The following is a 22,682-nucleotide window of genomic DNA, read 5'->3' as shown; positions in this document are numbered from 1 at the left end:
CCTGAGAAAAAGTTTCTTCTTTGTCTTCAGGTATAAGTTGAGGTTCTGAAAGAAAATCCTTTTTCTCACAGCTCTCCTGGCTGATGAGCGTGTCCGCGTAGTTGGGCTGCGGAAAGATGACGTGACTCCCCCGCGAGTCCGCGGTGAGCCAGGCCTCGTGGGAATAGGCCTGCAGGAAAGCCCGCACCCCGTCCACGCCCACAAACTGAGAGGCGGGCACACCCGCTAACCCGCCTCCTGAAGCCTGGAGCAGGCGCGACGTGTGCCAGCGCCTCAGCCTGAGCGCCAGCAGCACAATGACAAAGGCGAGGAAGACACAGGAGACCGCAGCCACCGCCACCACCAGGTAGAGTGTGAGACCTGAGTCGTCGGGGTTGGCATAGGTTCTGATGCTGCCCAAGTCGGCCAGGGCCTCGGGGATGCTGTCCGCCACCGCCACGGTGAGCGTGACGGTGGCCGAGAGAGGGGGCTGGCCGTGGTCCTGCACCGCCACCACCAGGCTCTGCTTGAGCGCGTCTCTGTCCAGCAGGGCCCGCGCTGTGCGCACCTCGCCCGTGTGCAGCCCCACCGCGAAGAGTCCCGGCTCGCTGGCCTTGAGCAGGCGGTAGGACAGCCAGGCGTTCTGGCCCGAGTCTCTGTCCACAGCCACCACCTTGGTCACCAGGTAGCCGGGCTCTGCAGAGCGGGGTGCCAGCTCTACACCCGTGGAACCGTCGGTGGGGAGGGCGGGGTACAGAATTTCCGGCACGTTGTCGTTCTGGTCCAGCACGAATATGCTCAGAGACACGTTGCTGCTGAGCGGTGGGTTCCCACTGTCATGCGCTGTCACCCACAACTGCAGTTCATGGAATTGCTCATAGTCAAAGGAACGCAGCGCGTAGAGGATGCCAGTGTCAGAGTTGATGGAGATGTAGGAGGACAGAGGTGCCCCCTGAATGATGTCCTCAGCCAACTTATAGGTTACATGGGCGTTGTCATCACTGTCAGGGTCATGCGCCATCATGGAAAAGATGGAGGCACCTCTGGGGTTGTTTTCTGGAATGTAGGCAGAGTAGGAGGTGTGGGGAAAGGTGGGAGGGTTGTCGTTGATGTCTGTCACCTGCAGCAAAATGTGAGCATCTGTGGACAGAGATGGGTTCCCTCCATCTTTAGCAATCACAGTGATGTTGTATAAAGAAAACTGTTCCCTGTCAAGGACTCTGGTTGTAACCAGTCGGTGGTAATTGTCCACTGACCTTTCTAATTTGAAAGGAAGGTTCTCCGAGAGTGAACATGTGATAAATGCATTCTGCCCAGAGTCTCTGTCATGTACATTGAAAAGTGCAATTGTGGTTCCTGGAGGAGAGTCTTCAGGAACTGAGCTGGTAGCAGACGTCATGTAAAATTCTGGGGGATTGTCATTTACATCGAGAACAGTGACAATGACCTTCGTTCTGGTCAGAAGGCCTGGACCATCCTGAGCTTCAATATCAATTTCATGGAATTTGGCATCCTCATAATCTAGGCTTTTTGTGATCGTTATTTCTCCAGATGATGACTTAAGCTCAAATACCTCTGAGGTTTCTTCAGGATTTTTCTCCAGAAAATATGCCACTTGAGCGTTGTATCCCTCATCTGCATCAGTGGCGGTCACTGTGAGTATCCGGGTGCCTACGGGCGTATTCTCTGGAACATTTACATGGTACTCGGGCTGTGTAAAAACAGGCGCGTTGTCGTTCGCATCCAGGACCATCACGCGGATGCGGGAGGTGCCAGATCTGATAGGGTCGCCCCCGTCCAAAGCCACAAGAACGAGATGGTGAACGGCTTCTTCCTCACGGTCAAGGGCGCGTTCCAGCACCAGCTCCGGATACTTATTCCCATCTTTTCCGCTTCGCACGTCCAGGGAGAAGTGGTCATCTGAATTAAGTTCGTACCTTTGGAGGGTGTTCTCTCCGACGTCTGCATCATGCGAGCTCTTCAGAGGGATCCGGAATCCTGGCGTAGTCAGTTCACTGATTTTTAGCTCCAGTTCCTCTACTACAAAGCGAGGGGCATTATCGTTAATATCTGTTATTTCCACCTCTACTGAATAAATACTCAATTTATCTTCCCGGAGTATGTTGAAACTCAGCAGACACCGCGCGCTCTGAGCGCAGAGCTCCTCCCGGTCTATCCTGCCTGCGGTGACCAAGCTGCCGCTTCGCGGGTTCAGAGCAAAGAGCTGCGTCCTACCTCTGGAGACGATGCGGACTCCGCGCTCCGCCAACTCCTGAGGCTCCAGTCCCAAGTCCTTAGCGATGTTGCCCACGAATGAGCCCTTTTCGATCTCTTCTGGCACAGAATAGCGCATCTGCCCAGCTCCAGCCTCCCATAGGGTCGCCAAAAGAAGGCACAGCAGGACAAGCCTTCCGCGGCTTGGCAACTTTAGCAGAGCCGCCATTTCTTGAGCTGCAGTCTTTTCTCCCAGGCAACTTCCAGCATCCAGGCCGGGATTCCAATCTTTATTCCTCAGGGTCTGAGGTGACCAGCATTCACGGGACCCAGGTAACTGTGGAGAGAAGTAGTGGGCTGCTGGACTTAATTTTTTTGCTGTCCCGAAGCTTGCGGGCCAAACGCCCAGCCTTTTGTGTTATGCGAGCCGTAAGGTTGGAGTGGATGTCTCACAGGCTTACTTCTTAGGTGGTCAACAGCGACGCCCAGAGGCCTAAGTAATTTCTGCACTCTTTTAGGTAAACCCAAGTTATTATTTGTTGCCCCTGTGACTTTCAAGTTGTTTTGAAGAATCTTACAGTTCTAAGATACCTTAGAAGTAGCTCTTTCAAGTCAGGAGTCTTTTTTTCAGGATGAATAAGAATGGTGTGAATGAATGTGACCTTGATAGTAGTTGCAAGGAGAGTATCATTGAACGTTGGAGGCATTAATCAAGGCAGCCTCTGCCCTTATGCCAAACATCTTCAACCTCTTATTTTATATTCAGAGACAATAAGATTAATCTAAAAATATTAGCTACATTATATTCTAATGTTATATATTTTAAATTTCTGTGCTTAATGGCTTAGTATTGAACTTCAAAACCTGTATTTTTCCCCCAAAATCTGTATTTAAATTATTGAATTTTCAGACATTTAATTGGGTGACTACCCAATTAAGTCCTGACACTTTGCCTGATTGATGCTGGAGATAGAAATGGTGCACCTGATGAACACAGTCCCTGTTCTCAGGAAGCTTACAGGATAAGGGAGGACATAGTAAAGTACACAGAGTATTTTAATAGAGTATGGTAACTGCTATGATGGTTGGAAACCCTGGGCAATGGGAGAATACATAGGAAGGGTATCCAGCCTAGATTTGGGGGTCAGGAAAGACTTTTCCAGGACAAGATTGAAGCTGGATCCTAAAGGGTATGACTGGATCAAGAAAGAGGCTGGAGTAGTGTTCTAGAACCTTAGTACAAATTCTTGGAGGTGAGAGGCAGCACGAACATTAAGGAAACTGAAGGTGGTTTGTTCCTTGTTCTTTTCAAGATTGTTAGGGCTACTTGAGGTCCCCTGACACTCCATATGAATTTTAGGATGGATTTTTTTTCTATTTATACAAAAAAAGGCATTGGGATTTTGATAGGGATTGCACTGAATCTGTAGATTGCTTTGGGTAGCTCTATAAGTTTTTGATAGATACTCTTTATCAGGTTAAGGACGTTTCATTCAATTTCCAGTTTGCTAAAAGATTTTAATCCTGTGTTGAATGTTCTCAAGACCTTTATTATGCCTCTATTGAAATGAACATATGGCTTTTTATCTTCAATCCCCTAATATGAAGTTTTATATTATTAGATTTTCTTATATTGAAATATTCTTGCATCCCTAAGTAATAAACCCCATTTAGTCGTAAGCTATAAATATTACATATATAGTAGATAGGATTTTGAATCAACATTCTTGAGCGAGATTGCACACTTCTGGTCTCATTTCAGTCTTTTTGCCTTTTGGCTTCTTCCCCATTGAACTTTTTTCATTTTTAACCCATTCCTCTGAGAACCCTGATGAAATATTTATTGGAAACAATTGATATTAACTCACCATGTTTTCTAGTAGAGCCTCTAGTTTGTTTTTTAAAACTTTTTCTTCAACATTGTTTTGATACTTTTGAGTCTCATTAAATAACTGCTCGACATCCCTTATTGTAGTTCTCTAAAGATTTCTGTTTCTTTGTCTTTGACAACATCTGGTTTTACTCTGTATATTATTTCCCACTCATGTTTCTTGCTTCGTATTAAGCTGTTTTATTTTTTCCTAGTCTCACTTGCTTTTCCTTCCCTTTCTCTTTTCCAGGTCTTTGTCTATAATCAGAATTCGGGGTTTTCTTTTAAGATCTCTAAAACGAATTTTAGTCATGCCATCTGACTAGCCGATATTAGTCCCAGCACTGGACTTGACAGTAGTTTCATTTTCTCCCCACTGGTGTCGGCTTCTATTGCTTCATCATCATAATTCTTCTTTGTTTGCATTTCAATAATTTATACTTTTTGTTACTTTTCCTATTATTTTATTTAAATTTATGCTAATATTATATCTTTCTTGCTCTGTTTCTTGAGTGGCAAGCTAAACTCACTTGTTTTAAATCATTTGCTTTTTGAAATTCTTATAGTTGTCTACAGATTTACCCCTAAATATTCTTTTCTCTGCATTCCACAATTTTTAATAAGTAATATTTTAATTCTTATAGTTTTTATTTCATTGTGATTTTTTAAATCCAAGAGTAATTCAGGGTTGTAGATTTAAATGTCCAAACTTTTCTGTTTCCTTCTACTATTTTAAAATGTTTGCTTTGTGATTTTTCCAGCTTTATTGAGGTATAATTGACAAATAAAATTGTAAGATATTTAAAGTGTACAACATGATGATTTGATATATGTATACATTGTGAAAGGATTCCTCTACTGAGCTAATTAACACATCCACCGCCTCACATATTTACCTTTTTGTGTGTGTGTGAGAGCATCAGGTTCTACTCTTAGCAACTTTCTATTATACAATACAGTGTTGTCAACTGTAGTCTCACGCTATACATTAGGTCCTAAGGCCTTATTCCTCTTACAGCTGAAGGTTTGTACCCTTTTACTAATCCCTCCCTATTTTCCTCACCAGCCACTTTGTGATTTAACTACATAAGGCATGTATATTATTTGTACTTTGAAATTTGCTCTACCATTTTTGTGATGACTATGTAGTAAATTGTTGTAGATTTTCCATATGTTCATGTAAAAATTGGCTATTCTATATTTGTTGTGTGTACAAATACCCAACAAATCTGTCAGATCAAGCTTATAGATTCTGTTATTCAAATACGCTGTGTGCTTAGTAATTTTCTGCCTGTGTGATGTATTCTTTCTTATGGAACTGTGTTAAAGTCTCTTTTAAATTTCAGATTTGAAAATAATCTGTATTATTTTCAAAGCTATATTGTTTGGTAATAGGAGCTCATGATTTTTATATCCTTTTGGTTGTCTGTTCTTTTTATAAGTATGATCAGTTCATTAAAAAAATCACCACTAATGTTGTTGCCTTAAACACTACTTTGGTGTTATATTAAATTGACATGACTGCTTTCTTGTGTGTAAGGTGTGTGTGCATATCTATCGACATCTTTACCTTCAGTATTTCAGTATAATTTTATTTTAAGCACGTATCTTGTCAGCAGAATAGATGGATTTAAAAAATCAACCAAGGGCTTCCCTGGTGGCGCAGTGGTTGAGAGTCCGCCTGCCGATGCAGAGGACACAGGTTCGTGCCCCGGTCCGGGAAGATCCCACATGCCGCAGAGCAGCTAGGCCTGTGAGCCATGGCCGCTGAGCCTGTGCGTCCAGAGCCTGTGCTCCACAACGGGAGAGGCCACAACAGTGAGAGGCCGCGTACCGCAAAAAAAAAAAAAAAAAAAAAAAAAAAATCAACCAACTTGGCAATCTTGGTGTTTCAGTAGGTTAAAAGGTCATTTATATATACACAGAAGCAAAGTTTTAAATTATAAGAGTTGAGAAAATTTTAAATTGTAACAACTTATGGTATTGAGAGTATACTCTTGGTACCAAACAGAAAATAAAAATAAAAATCCACACCTAGACATACAGCAAGAATGAGAGAATTTTTTTTTAAAGCCATCAGAGAAAATAAAGATTACCTAAAAAATAATAATTTGTTGGCAGGAAATTCTCACTAGCAAAAGAAGGTTCCAGAATTCGCCAGGTCCCAGGCCATAACTAGGTATTTTAATGGCACTTTAATGGTATGCAGCAGTGGTATTCTGAATATCACAGCTCAGGTCTGAGAGACTTAGTGTTCATTTCCTGAAGCCAGCATCTGTGTCCACCTTACTCCCTTGGTCTTTAGCTTGCAACAAGTTACGACCATGGGAACTGGTAGGTAATGTTTTTATGTGATTTTCCGCCTTTTTAACTAGCTAAGGGGCCTAACTGCTTATTTTGGATGCAAGCAGTAAGCCTGGCTCAGGTCCCTTGTTTAGCCCGAAGCCCTTTTGTCCCTATTACACTGCTTGAACAATCTCATCTAAGTACAAGACTAGAATTCCCACTTTAGTTTTAGCCTGGCTCACCACTTTCTGTCCCATCTTCTGTCCATTTAGCTATCTATCTTTTATTTGTGCCTGACTATGCTTCTGCTTTCTTCTTTTTTATTTTATACATGTATCTTTAAGTTATTGGAGCAGAGTAAGTATATCAAAGCATAGATTTACTCCCCTACAATGCATTTCTTGTGAAGAGCTTACACACATTAAAATGGAATATATACTTGATTTCTGTTAGTTGTTTACATTACAGGCATAATATACAAATCACGAGGCTTCAAACTATTTCTCAAGTTGCACAGAAAATTTTCTGTCATTCATCTTATTACTTAATTTCATGTTACTTAAACAGTTGATGCATTCTTGAGCATGCATAAAACATGTCAAAATAAATGACTAAACAAAAGGCTAAGAAAGTTTAAATTTGCAGCTTACCTAGATTTCCATAATTTTATATTAACACAACTTAAAAATACTACTTTAGACAATCTTTACTTTTTCAAATGTCCCCAAATAAAACAGCGCCCCGACAGATGACATCTACATTAAACTTAAGGATAAATTAGGAGATATTTATAACTTAAGGATATTTGAAAACAGTATTAGTCACATTAATATTGGTGGACCTTTTCTAGTAAAACCCAATCCTTGCTAGATAAGAGAATGGTAAAGCCAGACAAATAAAATTATTTGGCCAGAAGCAAGCAAGAAAACTTTAGAAGCCAAATCTCCTTGTTTCTAATGCAGTGCTCTTTCCACAACTCTTTTCATTAGAACTCTTTGTTCTAATGAAAGAACAATGATAAATATACTCGGATATAAACATTTAATGATTTCCCAGGATTTGTAAATAGAAAGCTACAATGATATATGGGAAATAGAGAACTGTTAGTAGTAAAGAATGGAAGCAAGTAAGTAAAGTCAGGAATTATTTTTATCTAGATAAATTTACTACACAAAGTTTACCTGAGAAAATGTTTGCTTTCTGTCTTCAAGTAAAGACTGGGGTGCTGATAGAAAATCCTTTTTCTCACAGCTCTCCTGGCTGATGAGCGTGTCAGCGTAGTTGGGCTGCGGGAAGGTCACGTGACTCACCTGCGAATCCGCGGTGAGCGAGACCTCGTGGGAATAGGTCTGCAGGAAAGCCCGCACCCCGTCTACGCCCACAAAGTGAGAGACGGGCACGCCCGTCAATCCTCCTCCTGAAGCCTGGAGCACACGCGACCTATGCCAGCGCCACAGTCTGAGCGCCAGCAGCAAAATGACAAAGGCGAGGAAGACGCAGGACACCGCGGCCACCGCCACCACCAGGTACAGCATGAGGCTGGAGTTGTCCAGGTTGGTGGAGGGTTCCATGCTGCCCAAGTCGGCCAGCACATCTGGGATGCTGTCAGCCATCGCCACTGTGAACGTGACAGTGGCCGAGAGAGGGGGCTGGCCGTGGTCCTGGACCGCCACCACCAGGCTCTGCTTGAGCGCGTCTCTGTCCAGCAGGGCCCTCGCTGTGCGCACCTCGCCCGTGTGCAGCCCCACCGCGAAGAGTCCCGGCTCGCTGGCCTTGAGCAGGCGGTAGGACAGCCAGGCGTTCTGGCCTGAGTCTCTGTCCACAGCCACCACCTTGGTCACCAGGTAGCCAGGCTCTGCGGAGCGGGGTGCTAGCTCCACACCGGTGGAACCGTCAGTGGGGAGGGCGGGGTACAGAATCTCAGGTGTGTTGTCATTCTGGTCCAGCACGAATATGTCCAGTGACACGTTGCTGCTGAGCGGCGGGTCCCCGCTGTCACTTGCAGTCACTCTCAATTGCAGGTCACGGAACTGCTCATAGTCGAAGGATCGCAACGCATACAGGACTCCAGTGTCTGAGTTGATGGAGACAAAGGAGGATAGAGGTACCCCCTGGATGGTGTCCTCCACCAGGGAATAAGTGACTCGTGCATTCTCATTGCTGTCAGCATCGTGGGCAGTCACGGAGAAAATGGAGGCACCTCTGGGGTTGTTTTCTGGAATGTAGGTGGAGTAGGAGTCCTGGAGGAAGACAGGGGAGTTGTCATTGATATCTGTCACTTGCAGTGAAATGTGTGTTTCGGTAGATAGAGTCGGAGTTCCCTGATCTGCTGCTGTTACTGTGATGTTGTACTGGGAGGTAAGTTCTCTGTCCATTGTTCTTTCTGTCACTAAACGGTAATAATTATCATCTAACTTTTCTAATTTAAAGGGTAGATTTCCAGAAATGGAACACGTAGTGTGACCATTGTCTCCGGAGTCCTGGTCGTGCACACTGATAAGAGCAATTATGGCCCCAGGAGGAAAGTTTTCTGGGACTGCAGTGGTGACAGTGGTGATGGTCACCTCTGGGGCATTATCATTTATGTCCAGAACTTTGACCAGCACCTTAGCTCTGGCCATGAGGCTTGAACCATCCTGAGCTTGAATTTCCATTGGATAAATTTTGTATTCTTCGAAATCCAGAGGTTCTTTATTTGATATTTCTCCTGTGTAAGAATCCAAGTGAAATACTTGTGCCACTTTGTGGTCTATATTATGAAACAAATATGTTACTTCACCATTGGCTCCCTCATCTGGGTCCGTGGCTTTTACCGTGAGCAGCCGAGTGCCCAGCGGCACGTTCTCAGGAACACTCGTGTGGTACTGTGCTTGAGTAAACGCTGGAGGGTTGTCGTTTGCGTCCACCACCTGAACTCGAATTCGGAGGCTTCCTGAACGGACTGGGTTGCCCCCATCAAAAGCAGTGAGGAGGAGGCGGTGGACAGCGTCTTCTTCCCTATCTAGGGGACTCTGCAGCACCAACTCTGGCTGTTGGGACCCATCAGGTCCCTGTTGCACATCCAGGGAGAAATGAGGGTTGGAGCTGAGCTGGTACATCTGGAGCGAATTCATACCCACATCAAGGTCTTGCCCAGAAGGTAGAGGGATCCTGGTACCTGGAGTGGTTATTTCATTCATTTTAAATTCTACTTCCTCTAACTGGAATTGGGGAGTGTTGTCATTAATATCAATTATTTCCACTTCAACAGGGAAAAGCTTCATTTTATCCTCTTCCAAGACGTTAAAACTCACCAGACACTGCAGGCTCTGAGCGCAGAGCTCCTCCCGATCTATCCTGCCTGCGGTGACCAAGCTGCCGCTTCGCGGGTTCAGAGCAAAAAGCTGAGTCCTCCCTCTAGAGACGATGCGGACTCCCCGCTCCGCCACCTCCTGGGGTTGTAGTCCCAGGTCTTTGGCAAGGTTGCCTACAAAGAAACCTTTGTCTGTCTCTTCTGGCACTGAGTAGCGGATCTTCCCAGCCTGGGCTTCCAACAACATCCACAGAAAAAGGAACAGCAAGACCAGCCTGCGGCAGCCGAGCACCTTCACTCGAATCGTCATTGCTCTCTTGCTTCGTAGTTTTCTCCCAGTCTGGCACCAACAGTATTGTTTCTATGCTCTTCTGAGTCTAAATTAACCGAATTTTCAGGAGAATTCAGAGCATAAAGGGGTCCTGAAGTAGGATCTGGGCAGCCTCAGGGAGTCTGTTTTCAATCTGGCAGTGATGGAGGTTCTAAGAAGTTTTTTTTTCCCCTCGGTGTGTTTGTGTGTGGGTGTGTGCGCGCGCGCGCCCGCTGCCTTTATCTCCCAGACTGGTGAACAGCGGCACCCAGAGTCCTAACCAGTTACTGCACTCCTAGATAATACTTGAACTTTCTCTTCTCATTAACCTGATCAACCTTTCCTCAAGTCTTAGTTTATTGTCAAGGAAATAGTTAAGCATTATACATTATAACTATGAAAAGGAGAAATTGCTGTGTTCATTTAATTAGTTACATCTACATATTGCTTAATTGTAACATACAGTAGAATCCAAGCTATCCTGGATATTCCAGTAGTATTCCCAAGCTATCAGCTTTCCATTTGCTAGTCAGGAAGTATCACAAAGGGGACAAATCATTCCTCCACTTCTTCTGTAGTACATTTTGATCACTTGATAATTTCACAGGCCATATAGAAGAGCAAATGCCCTTTGACTGGAGGATGAAAAAAACTAAAAGGAAAAATAAACTTTTAGAGTGTAAGCAAGACTTTAGAAAATTGGACTATCCCATTTCCTATCCATTGCGCTCTGAATATTTAGCAGAAACCTTGGAATTTTGAAGGACATATTTTACTCCATCCTTATTTTTCCTCTTTTACTGAAGCATCTATGTATTATGTGGATTTAAAAAGACCTTTAATATGGGCTTTTTTTTTTTTTTTTTTTTTAAGTACGCGGGCCTCTTGCTGTTGTGGCCTCTCCCGTTGTGGAGCACAGGCTCCGGATGCGCAGGCTCAGCGGCCACGGCTCATGGGCCCAGGCGCTCCGCGGCATGTGGGATCTTCCCGGACCAGAGCATGAACCCGTGTCCCCTGTATCGGCAGGTGGACTCTCAACCACTCCGCCACCAGGGAAGCCCTAATATGGGCTTTTAAAAGACCTTCAACTCAGCTGAAAGTAATATATTTTGATATATTAAAATAACACTGGGCTTGGACTTCCCTGTCGGTCCAGTGGTTTAGACTCCATGCTCCCACTGCAGGGGGCAGGGGTTTGATCCCTGGTCGGGGAACTAAGATCCCGCGTGCCACACCACGTGGCCAAAACGAACAAACAACAAAAAACCACTGGGCTCTTGGAATTTCATTGGAAAAATGTCACATGAATATCTAATTTAGACTAAATTTAAGAGACACAAGAGGTAGTGATATTTTTCAAAATTGAAAATAAAAAGGCCACATCTTTATTTTTAGATAGTCTATATTAGGATAATATGTATTCTCCTACATCCACACTTAATGTTTTCTCCAAAAGAAGTTGGTTTTCTAAAACAGCAAGATTTTAAAACTATATTGCCTTCCTTCTTTTACTCATTGCAAATTAGTAAAAGGTTACTAACTGAAGTGTCTTGGGCTTAGTGTGATTTATTTATCCTTACACAGAAGTTAGGGAAGAATGATCTCTGCATTCCAGAAGCTGACAATTTTAGGAACAAATTGGGCCAGATATTGGCAGCCAACCCATGGACAGCATGACTGAGAAGGCTCTGGAAAATGATGCAGGGAAACAATCAAAGGCCAGAATAGTTCTTGGAGAGAGACTCTATGTTCTTACACAACCAAATCTACAGTTTCCCAGCTTCTCAAAGACAAATATAATGTAGCCCAAGAGCAGAACTTAAAGATGCAGTGAACCTCCTTCAATATTTCGAGGAAAGAACTCTTTAGCCAGAAACATAATTTTTCAGAACGTACATTAATAGGCACAAAGTTTTGCCCAAAGGAATTTTCTGGGCTAACGAAACAAATCAAAATATACATAGAAACTAGCAAGCAAACTTGTAGAGCTCTCGCACACCCCTAAAGACAACAAAAAATAAGCAGGATTGCTTACAGCAGGGTGATATTTATGAAATAAAAGTGTTAAAACTCACACGAATACATTTGAATCCAATGTAATAGTTAAGGCTTCACTGCTGGTACTACAGAAACTATCTAGTTGAAGATGTTTCTGAGTTAACTTGAAGAAATTAAGACTTTGCAATATCTGAAGTCACATATTGACTGTGGGAATAGGGCAAATCTCTCTTGCTGAAGTGGGAGCAACTCCACGTCCAGTCTTGGACCAGGCTGAATTGCAGGGCTGGAGGAGCACTGCAGGCACCAGGCTATGGCCAGAGTCACTGCTAGGAAGAAGAACATGAAGATCAAGGCGAAAAGGCCATGACCAGGTAAAGCTGTAGCTCTGGCAGTAGGTTCTGGGTGGTCGCTGAGGTCTGTCCACAACTCCTGCAAAGACTAGCTGCAGCATGACGAATGTCGTCATTGAGCATGGTGACCAGCAAGCCCCAGAGAACGGTGTCTCTGTCATCTGCAGTGCCCCAGTGGGCATCTTGCTCTTGTGCATTCTCAGGTTGAAGAGTCAGATTAGGACACCTGATAGGACAGTCAGGTGTTGCGCCCCAGTCACCTTGGCGACCAGGTAGTCGAGCTGCAGTGTGTGATGCCCCATTGAAGAGGCATGTGACTTCCAGGTGCAACTCCCAGCATAGCACGTCTTCTGTGAGTTTTTGCAGTGGTAGTACACCATTACAGGCAGGCTCACGCTGACACAGAGCACTGGTCCCAGACCACAGAGTCAGCTCAAAGGTAGGCTGCAGTGAACACCACTGTGCTCTGCACTCACTGACACGTCAGACAACAGCACCCAGGTCACTGGTCAGGAAAAATAGGAGGCACTTAGGGCACCAAGTTTCAGTTGGAAGTGCTAAAGTGTGCAATGGAGGCTCTGGGTGAGCCTCCCATTCCCAATCTCCTGGACCATACAGTAGACCTGTTGGAAAATTAGAGCATTTTTGTTGATGTGGGTTATATGCAGGCTAATGCTTACACTGGAGGAGAGGGACAGCTTGTCTTCGTTACCCCATGATTCCGAATCTGCTCCCGGTTTAGAATCCTTTCTGTCGGTAGCTTACAAAGAATTACATAGTAATTCTTTGTTGTGAATTGTTTGGCTATGTGTTTATTACTCTCTACAATATCTTTCACTTTTCCCTTCAAGAAATCTCTGAGTCCTGTTGTTTTGATTAGAGCAACCACAGTTCTTATCTCTAATAGGACTAAACACTCAGCTGAAAATCACCTGCACTGTATCATAGTTCTCAACCTGCGTTTCAACCAGGATTGTGAAAAGCGTCTTTAACTGTCTCCAGTCTTCTCTTCTAAGCTGTGATATAACAGTCATTCTTCAAAATCAAAGATGGTGCTGTCGTTATTGAATATACTGTGTATGCTCTGTGAGACCATGTGGAAAGTGTAGAACTCTACCTTAAGGGTGTCATCTAGGTCAGCAGGGATCACCTGAAGAATGCAGACAAGGAGGTTCTCTGGCAGGCAGACTCTGCTGTATACTTTGTAGCTCAGCATGGGAGGACTGGCTTTGGCATCCAAGACCTGCATCTTGCCCTGAGACTCCTCCCCACCACTAAGTGGTGGCAGCTCTGCTACTCTGGTCCAGATTTCTCCAATAAATAACCAGAATATTTACTGCCCTAGTGTTCTCTTTTACTTTGGGCAGTGAGGGAGATGGTTAACTGAAATTAATTTGATAAACTTGTAGAGAATTACTTGCAGCATCCATATCTACTGCAGTTTAGGAGTAAACTTTGCTCCTATTAAGATGTTTTCCAGAATTTTCAAAACAAAATGGCTGTGCTCAAAGCCGTATGTTATTTATATCCAGGATAAATAATTTATATAAAAAACATTTATAGGATTTCCAGTGAAGGTTTCAGATTCAAGGGGCCTAGGGACTTCCTTTGGCCTATTGGCTAGATCTATCCTGTCATTTGTTCCTTCCTACTCTCTTTACTGGCAGTAAAGAGAGGCTTCTCAGCACTCACCCATGGTTCTTGTCACCAACATGTAGATCTTTGGCGAGATTCCCCACTTTTAAATCCTCGGCTATCTCTTCCGGAATCTCTCAGCGTAACTGCTGCGCAGTTCACTAGGCTGAACAAAGACATCAGAAAAGGAAACAGCGCTTCCTGCACTCCCGCGTCTTCCCTGTGGGGAGACTTCTCTCTCTTCACGATGCTGCTTCGTAGGACCGAATGCACCTCGCTACAGTTGCTCCTCGGATTACCAAGGTGCGCTGGAAAGAAAAGGCAGCAGCTCTCTCAGACCTTCCTGACCCAGATATTTGGAGCAGATTGCAAGAGAGATGGCGTGCAGAGTCCGCTCCTGGTGTGTTTCTCAAAAATGTGCATACATCGCTGCGTCAGAACCGCCAGTGGGTTCCTTTGTTTCACTCTAAGCCACGGATTGGCCAACAGCGGCACCCAGAGGTCCAGTAGGATAGCTACCACATGTTATTTCTGAAAGTCCTCACAGGAGACTGTATTTGCTTTATTTCCGGGACTTATTTTTACAATACCAGTTGGTTCAGTATAAAGGCTACAAGTCACTATTTCTTTTTGACAAAATACTAATAAAGTGGTCTTTCCACAAAATTTAAATCAAACGTTTTAATTTATTAAAATTCACATCAGCTTAAAATAAAAATTCTTACACAATTTCCCTCTTGACATTTCCCTTTGAAGAACACTTGAAGCTTCTTTTTATTAAACATTTTTTACTCAAGAAATTACCCACTGTAAAAAGAATTTTACATGAGAAAAGGAAATTCTCACTGTATATTCTACAATATAAAAGAAACTTGCAATATAAAAGGTAGAAAATACTGACAAAAATTTTCAAGTATCAGTAATCGCATTATTTAATTACAATTTTACACATAACATAAAATTTACCAACTTAACCATTTTAAGTGTACAGTTCAGTAGTATTAAATACATTCATAATGTCATGCAACCATCACAATCATCCATCTCCAGAACTCGTTTTATCTTATAAAGCTGAAACCTATACCCATTAAATGGTAACTCCTCATTCTCCCTCCTCTCCAGCCCCTGGCAAACACCATTCTACTTGCTCTGTCTATGATTTTGACTATTCTAAATACTTCATATAAGTGGAATCATATGGTATTTGTCTTTTGCGTGTGTGTGTGACTGGCTTATTTTACATAGCATAATATCCTCAAGGTTCATCCATGTTGCAGCATATATCAGATTTTCCTTCCTTTTTAAAAGAATATGGAAGTTCCTCAAAAAATTAAAAATAGAACTACCACATGATCCAGCAATTCCACTTCCGGGTATGTTCTGAAAAAAACGAAAATACTAATTCAGAAAGATGTAATCACCCCTATGTTCACTGCAGCACCATTTACAATAGCCAAGATATGGAAGCAACCTAAGTGCCCATCAATAAATGAATGGATAAATAAGATGTGGTACATATACAAAGCCATAAAAAAGAACAAAATCTTGCTACTTGCAACAACATGGATGGACCTAGAGGGTATAATGTTAAGTGAAGTAAGTCAAACAGAAAAAGGCAAATACCACATGATTTCACTTATATGTGGAATCCGAAAAAGCAAAACAAATAAACATAACAAAACAGAAACAGATTCACAGATACAAAGAACAAACAGGTGGCTGTCAGAAGGGAGAGGGGTGAGGGGATGAGTGAAACAGGCAAGGAGTATTAAGAGGTACAAACTTCCATTTACAAAATAAATGAGTCACAGGGATGAAATGTACAGCATGGGGAGTACAATATAGTCAATAAAATTGTAGTAAGTTTGTATGGTGACAAATTGCAACTACACTTACAGTGGGGGTGATTATTTTGTAATGTACAGAAATATCGAATGACTGTGCTGTGCAACTGGAACTAACATAGTGTTGTAAGTCAATTATACTTCAATTTTAAAAAAGAATTTCCTTCCTTTTCAAAGCTGAATAATATTCCATTGTATGTACACATACCATATTTTGCTTATGCATTCATTGGTTGATGGACACCTGGGGTGCATCTAACTTTTAGCTATTGTGAATAATGCTGGTATGAACAAGGGTGTATAAACATCTCGTAGAGACCCTGCTTTCAATTCTTTAGGGTATACACACAGAATTGGAACTGATGGATCATATAGTAATTCAATTTTTAATTTTTTGAGGAACCACTGACTGTTTTCCACAGTGGCTGTACCATTTTATATTCCCACCAACAGTGCACAAGGATTTCATTATTCCACATCTTTGCCAATATTTATTATTTCCTGTTTTTTGGTTTTTTTTTTTTTTTTTGCGGTACGCGGGCCTCTCACTGTTGTGGCCTCTCCTGTTGCGGAACACAGGCTCCGGACGCGCAGACTCAGCGGCCATGCCTCACGGGCCCAGCCGCTCCGCAGCATGTGTGATCCTCCCGGACCGGGGCACGAACCCGCGTCCCCTACATCGGCAGGTGGACTCCTAACCACTGCCCCACCACGGAAGCCCCTCCTGTTTTTTTAATAGCAGTCATCCTAATGGGTGTGAGGTGGTATCTCACTGTTGTTTTTATTTGCATTTCCCTAATGATTAGTAATGTTGAGCATCTTCTCATGTGCTTATTGGGCATTTGTATCTTTTTTTGAATTACATATATACTACTATAATCCTCCCAATAATCAGCTCTTTCATGGATACCACTGGTTACCTCTATAGACTGAATATTTGTGCCCCCCCAACACCCCAAATTTCACATGTTGAAACCTAATCAATGTGATGGTATTTAGAGGCAGGGCTTTGGGGAGGTGATTAGGTCATGAGGTTGGAGTGCACATGAATGGCATTAGTGCCCCTGTAAAATAGGCTGCAGAGAGCTCCTCCACCCTTCCACCATGTGAGGTTACAGCAAAAAAGACTGCCACCTATGAACCAGGAAGCCTACCCTCACCAGACACCAAAGCTGCCAGTACTTTTATCTCAGACTTCTCAGCTTCCAGATCTGAGAAATAAATTTCAGGTGCTTATAAGGCACTCAGTTTATGATATTTTGACACAGCAGCCCAAATAAATTATGACAGTTGCCCATGCTCTTTCCTCTCTTCTAACACTTCATTTTTAGTTTAGAGGTCCACCCTCTGTGCACCTAAGGGGCAGCTGAACCCATTCATAGCTGTAGTAGGTTCTGATAGGTCTAAACCAATATTGGTGATCTCATTCCTCTTGCCCATGTTTAGTTAGAAATGTGGCTTAAAACAATTAATAATTTAAAAATAAGCTTAGGGCAAGGTTTCTCAACCCTGGTACTACTTTGAGTCAGATAACTTTGTTGGGGGGAGATGTTCTGTGCATTATAGGATATTTAGCAGCACTCATGAGAGGCCAGGAGATCCCACAGGTGCAACAATCAAAATGTCTCTCGACATCACCAAATGTCTCCTTCTCCCCACCATTTTGAAAATCACAGGCTTAGGGTATTCCACTGGTGACTATTATTGAGCCAGGGATAGGTATATAGTCTAAGTTGGTCCAATCAAATTGAAAGACAGATTGTGGTTGGGAAGAGCCACTCTCTGAACTTACCATGGACAAGGAAGGAAGTTCCCCAGTTACTGCTGGCAGGTTTCTTATGACCACAGACTTTGGAAATTTACAAGGAGGTGAGAGTAAAGCTGAAAGAATAATAAAGTGTAAATAAATGTTCATTATCCAAAATTAGCAAGAGTTAAACAATTTGTGCCAGACCATAATTCGATCCTGCCTAGAGGCAGCCATACTTCTAGAACTGCACTGTCCGACAGAGTAATCACCTGCCACATGTGGCCACTGGGCACTTGAAGTGTGGCTAGTCCAAACTGAGATGTACTGTAAGTGTAAAATAAACACTTGATTTTGAGGATTCAGTACAAAATAAGAATGTAAAATATTGTTAATATTTTATACATTGATTATATGTTGAGCAATATTTTGGTAATTAGGTTAAATAAAATGTCATTGAAAGTAGTTTCACGTGTTTCCTTTTGGCATTTTAATGTGGCTACTAGATAATTTAACATACATATGTGACTTTCACCTGTGACTCACATTATATTTCTATTGGACAGAGCTGCTCTAGACTACCTGGTTTTTGAGATAACACATTTTCTTACTGTTTAAACCAGTGTAAATTAGGCTGGTCTTTTTTTCTATCGAAAGCATCCTATTTGATACAAGAGACTGCTACAATTTAGTTAACTTGCTTTTTACTGATTATATAATGCTGGAACAGTATATAAGTGTATTTTGGGGGGTATTTGCTATTTCCTCACTCCTATAATGTTCAATCTCCAAAATATAAACAAGGCTTCTTCCATCACTCACATTTTTTTTAACCTCCACAGTATAAGGAACTTGAAAGTTTATTAAAGAGAATTTTCAATCATACAGCATTAGCCCGATTGTGATACTCCTTTATCATAGGTAGGAAGCCCTGTCAGGCTTATTACCACACTGGGGAATTTATTGCTCCCCCCCAAATCTTTGGTTCACCAGTATCACAGATATTTTATGGAACAACCACAGGAGTGTAATTCTTTTTATCAACTTAGAGTGTTTCTATATGTCAAGTGGATTTGATTTAAAAAAACAACATTTGACAAAATTCAACACCGATTTATGATAAAAACCCTCCAGAAAGTAGGTATAGAGGGAACTTACCTCAACATAATAAAGGCTATATATGACAAACCCACAGCCAAAATCGTTCTCAATGGTGAAAAACTGAAACCATTTCCACTAAGATCAGGAACAAGACAAGGTTATCCACGCTCACCACTATTATTCAACATAGTTTTGGAAGTTTTAGCCACAGCAATCAGAGAAAAAAAAACAAATAAAAGGAATCCAAATAAGAAAAGAAGAAGTAAAGCTGTCACTGTTTGCAGATGACATGATACTATGCATAGAGAATACTAAAGATGCTACTAGAAAACTACTAGAGCTAATCAATGAACTTGGTAAAGTAGCAGGATACAAAGTTAATGCACAGAAATCTCTTGCATTCCTATACACTAATGATGAGAAATCTGAAAGAGAAATTAAGGAAACACTCCCATTTACCACTGCAACAAAAATAATAAAATACCTAGGAATAAACCTAAGGAGACAAGAGACCTATATGCAGAAAACTATAAGACACTGATGAAAGAAATTAAAGGTGATACAAACAGATGGAGAGGGATACCACGTTCTTGGACAGGAAGAATCAACATTGTGAAAATGACTATACTACCCAAAGTAATCTACAGATTCAGTGCAATCCCTATCAAGCTACCAATGGCAGTTTTCACAGAAGTAGAACAAAAAATTTCACAATTTGCATGGAAACAAAAAAGACCCCGAATAGCCAAAGCAATCTTGAGAAAGAAAAACGGAGCTGGAGGAATCAGGCGCCCAGACTCCAGACTATACTACAAAGCTACAGTAATCAAGACAGTATGGTACTGGGACAAAAACAGAAATATAGATCAATGGAACAGGATAGAAAGCCCAGAGATAAACCCACGCACATACGGTCACCTTATTTTTGATAAAGGACGCAAGAATATACAATAGAGAAAAGACAGCCTCCTCAATAAATGGTGCTGGGAAAACTGGACAGCCACATGTAAAAGAATGAAATTAGAACACTCCCTAACACCATACAGAAAAATAAACTCAAAATGGATTAAAGACCTAAATGTAAGGCCAGACACTATCAAACTCTTAGAGGAAAACATAGGCAGAACTCTCTATGACATAAATCACAGCAAGATCCTTTTTGACACACCTCTTAGAGAAATGGAAATAAAAACAAAAATAAACAAATGGGACCTAATGAAACTTAAAAGCTTTTACACAACAAAGGAAACCATAAACAACATGAAAAGACAACCCTCAGAATGGGAGAAAATATATGCAAATGAAGCAACTGACAAAGGATTAATCTCCAAAATTTACAAGCAGCTCATGCAGCTCAATATCAAAAAAACAAACAACCCAATCCAAAAATAGGCAGAAGACGTAAACAGACATTTCTCCAAAGAAGATATACAGATTGCCACCACCACATGAAAGGATGCTCAACATCACACATCATTAGAGAAATGCAAATCAAAACTACAATGAGGTTATCACCTCACACCAGTCAGCATGGCCACCATCAAAAAATCTACAAATAATAAATGCTGGAGAGCATGTGGAGAAAAGGGAACACTCTTGCACTGTTGGTGGGAATGTAAATTGATACAGCCACTACGGAGAACAGTGTGGAGGTTCCTTAAAAAGCTAAAAATAGAAATACCATAGAGCCCAGCAATCCCACTACTGGGAATAAGCCTGAGAAAACCATAATTCAAAGAGTCATGTACCACAATGTTCATTGCAGCTCTATTTATAATAGCCAGGACATGGAAGCAGCCTAAGTGTCCATCGACAGATGAATGGATAAAGAAGATGTGGCACCTATATACAATAGAATATTACTCAGCCATAAAAAGAAACGAAATTGAGTTATTTGTACTGAGTTGGATGGACCTAGAATCTGTCATACAGAGTGAAGTAAGTCAGAAAGAAAAAAAAAATACCATATGCTAACACATATATATGGAATTTAAGGAAAAAAAATGTCATGAAGAACCTAGGGGTAAGACAGGAATAAAAACGCAGACATAGAGAATGGACTTGAGGACACGGGGAGGGGTAAGGGTAAGCTGGGACGAAGTGAGAGAGTGGCATGGACATATATACACTACCAAATGTAAAATAGATAGTAGGAAGCAGCCACATAGCACAGGGAGATCAGCTCGGTGGTTTGTGACCACCTGGAGGGGTGGGATAGGGCGGGTGGGAGGGAGACGCAAGAGGGAGGAGATACGGGGATATATGTATATGTATAGGTGATTAACTTTGTTATAAAGCAGAAACTAACACACCATTGTAAAGCAATTATACTCCAATAAAGGTGTTAAAGAAATTAAACAAAATTAAAAATTCAGTTCCTTGGGACTTGCCTGGCAGTGTAGTGGTTAAGAATCTGCCTGCCAATGCACGAGAAATGGGTTCGAGCCCTGCTCCGGGAAGATCCCACATGCTGCGGAGCAACTAAGCCCGTGAGCCACAACTACTGAGCCTGCGTGCTGCAACTACTGAAGCCCGCGCACCTAGAGCCCGTGCTCTGCAGCAAGAGAAGCCACCGCAATGAGAAGCTCACGCAATGCAACGAAGAGTAGCCCCAGCTCGCTCCAACTAGAGAAAGCCCACGTGCAGCAACAGAGACCCAATGCAGCCAAAAATAAAATAAATAAATAAAATTCAGTTACCCAGTCAAAACAACAACAACAAGAACAACAACTGGATTAATCAATAGACATTAAGGTAATGGTGATGTGGCAGGGCCCTTAGCTTTAAGATCAATGTAACTACCCCTCAAAAAACAGCATTCAGAAAATGTATTAAACTCAAAAACAGAAAATATGTTTCAGGATTGAAGGAGGTAGATACTTTAGGGGAAACTTCAGTTGATCCTTTTAATTATCTCTGACAACCTTCCATTTCAAGGTTTAATAACTAAAATACACGACAATTTTGGCAAATCTGAATTGCCCAGAATTTATCTCAAGTTATTTTTTGTGACAAAGATATATGAGCATCATAAAACTCATAGGCAATTAAAATGCAAAGCAATATTTGGATTATTTTCATGTATAAGCACGGCCTCACATTTTATAGGGTTAAATAAAGCATTATGCAAAGGCTAGCATGCTAAACTCATATCTATGAAGTAAAATCAGGTACAATTAAGGGACAAGCACATTGGAAAAACTTCTTCAAAAAGAGGAAATAGATCATCTTGGAAATTACATATACATCAGCTAACGTTCTTCAACACATTACAGAACAAAGAACTAAAGTACAGTTATGTAGAAGAGCATAATTTTCCTTCAAACTTAACATAAAAAACCAGACTGGTACCAAACCATTTAAATTCCACCCCATGACACACAGTAGCACAGTCTACGAAACAAAAGGGGTCACATTCACACACGCTATTTGCAAACTTCTGGCCTCATAACAATTGGCACCGTCCGTGACTGGAGAGGAAATGTATATATAAAGTGGCTCTATCTCATTTTAAGGTGACACAGAATGTATTTTCTGACAAATTACTATAGGATTTAGATTGTATTTATATTCTTTCTGGATGGATCAATTGTTTCATTCAATTAGCAAATATTTTTTATCTCCCACGTTTTGATACTAGGCACTGGGACCGGATGAACATGATATTAGACTCCTGATTATCATGGAGCTTCCAATCTTAGGTGAGGGAGACAATAAGTACATAAAGAAATAAAGTGAATTTTCTAAATGTTAATCACATTTTAAGTGAATTCTCTAAAACTTAGATGCAGGTGTTGATATATTAGAGAATAGAAATTGAAATTTTAGTGACCTCGATAGTCTACCAAATTGATCCTATTAATAAATAAATGGAAATGAAGAGGAATAAGTGGAAACTGTTACACAGTTAGACTGAAGTACTATAAATACATGTTGAAGAATACTTGACCACCTAAAGAAGAGGCAAGCAGAAAAGTTATCCAAACAGTAGAGGTGGATTTTTTAAAATTCCAAACTAATTTAAAAATTACTGGCAAATGAGTAGAAGGAAGT

At 41.7% G+C, this 22,682-nt stretch overlaps 2 protein-coding genes across 2 annotated transcripts in view; both read right to left on the bottom strand.

Annotated features, from left to right (window-relative positions):
- The window catches only part of LOC101336507 (protocadherin gamma-C4), a 171,868-nt gene extending 169,307 nt beyond the window's left edge, over window positions 1-2,561 (bottom strand). Inside the window, exon 1 of the mRNA XM_073802615.1 lies at window positions 2-2,561. Within this exon, the coding sequence (XP_073658716.1) occupies window positions 2-2,422 (2,421 nt within the window). The 5' untranslated portion in view covers window positions 2,423-2,561. The remainder of the gene's footprint in view (window position 1) is intronic.
- Window positions 2,562-3,036: 475 nt separating this feature from the next.
- LOC101337742 (protocadherin gamma-A1) lies at window positions 3,037-9,951 on the bottom strand. The gene is made up of 2 exons (XM_019924574.3): window positions 7,531-9,951; window positions 3,037-5,851 (listed from the first exon to the last, which is right to left on the bottom strand). The coding sequence occupies exons 1-2, from the start codon at window positions 9,949-9,951 to the stop codon at window positions 5,702-5,704; spliced, it is 2,571 nt and encodes an 856-aa protein (XP_019780133.2). The 3' UTR covers window positions 3,037-5,701.
- Between the last annotated feature and the right edge of the window lie 12,731 nt (window positions 9,952-22,682).

This window comes from Tursiops truncatus, chromosome 3 (genome assembly GCF_011762595.2).
Source record: "Tursiops truncatus isolate mTurTru1 chromosome 3, mTurTru1.mat.Y, whole genome shotgun sequence".
Classification (NCBI taxonomy): Eukaryota; Metazoa; Chordata; class Mammalia; order Artiodactyla; family Delphinidae; genus Tursiops; species Tursiops truncatus.
The sequence above is the reverse complement of the archived record's forward strand: the minus strand, read 5'-3'. Positions and strand labels throughout refer to the sequence as shown.

Bases quoted from the DNA above. Each gene is read 5' to 3' on its own strand.
- LOC101337742 (XM_019924574.3), bottom strand. From the start codon at position 9,951: ATGACGATTCGAGTGAAGGTGCTCGGCTGCCGCAGGCTGGTCTTGCTG. The intron at 5,852-7,530 runs GTAAACTTTGTG...TGTGGAGCACAG, and splicing joins GAAAGCAAACATTTTCTCAG to GCTCTGGACGCACAGGCTCA.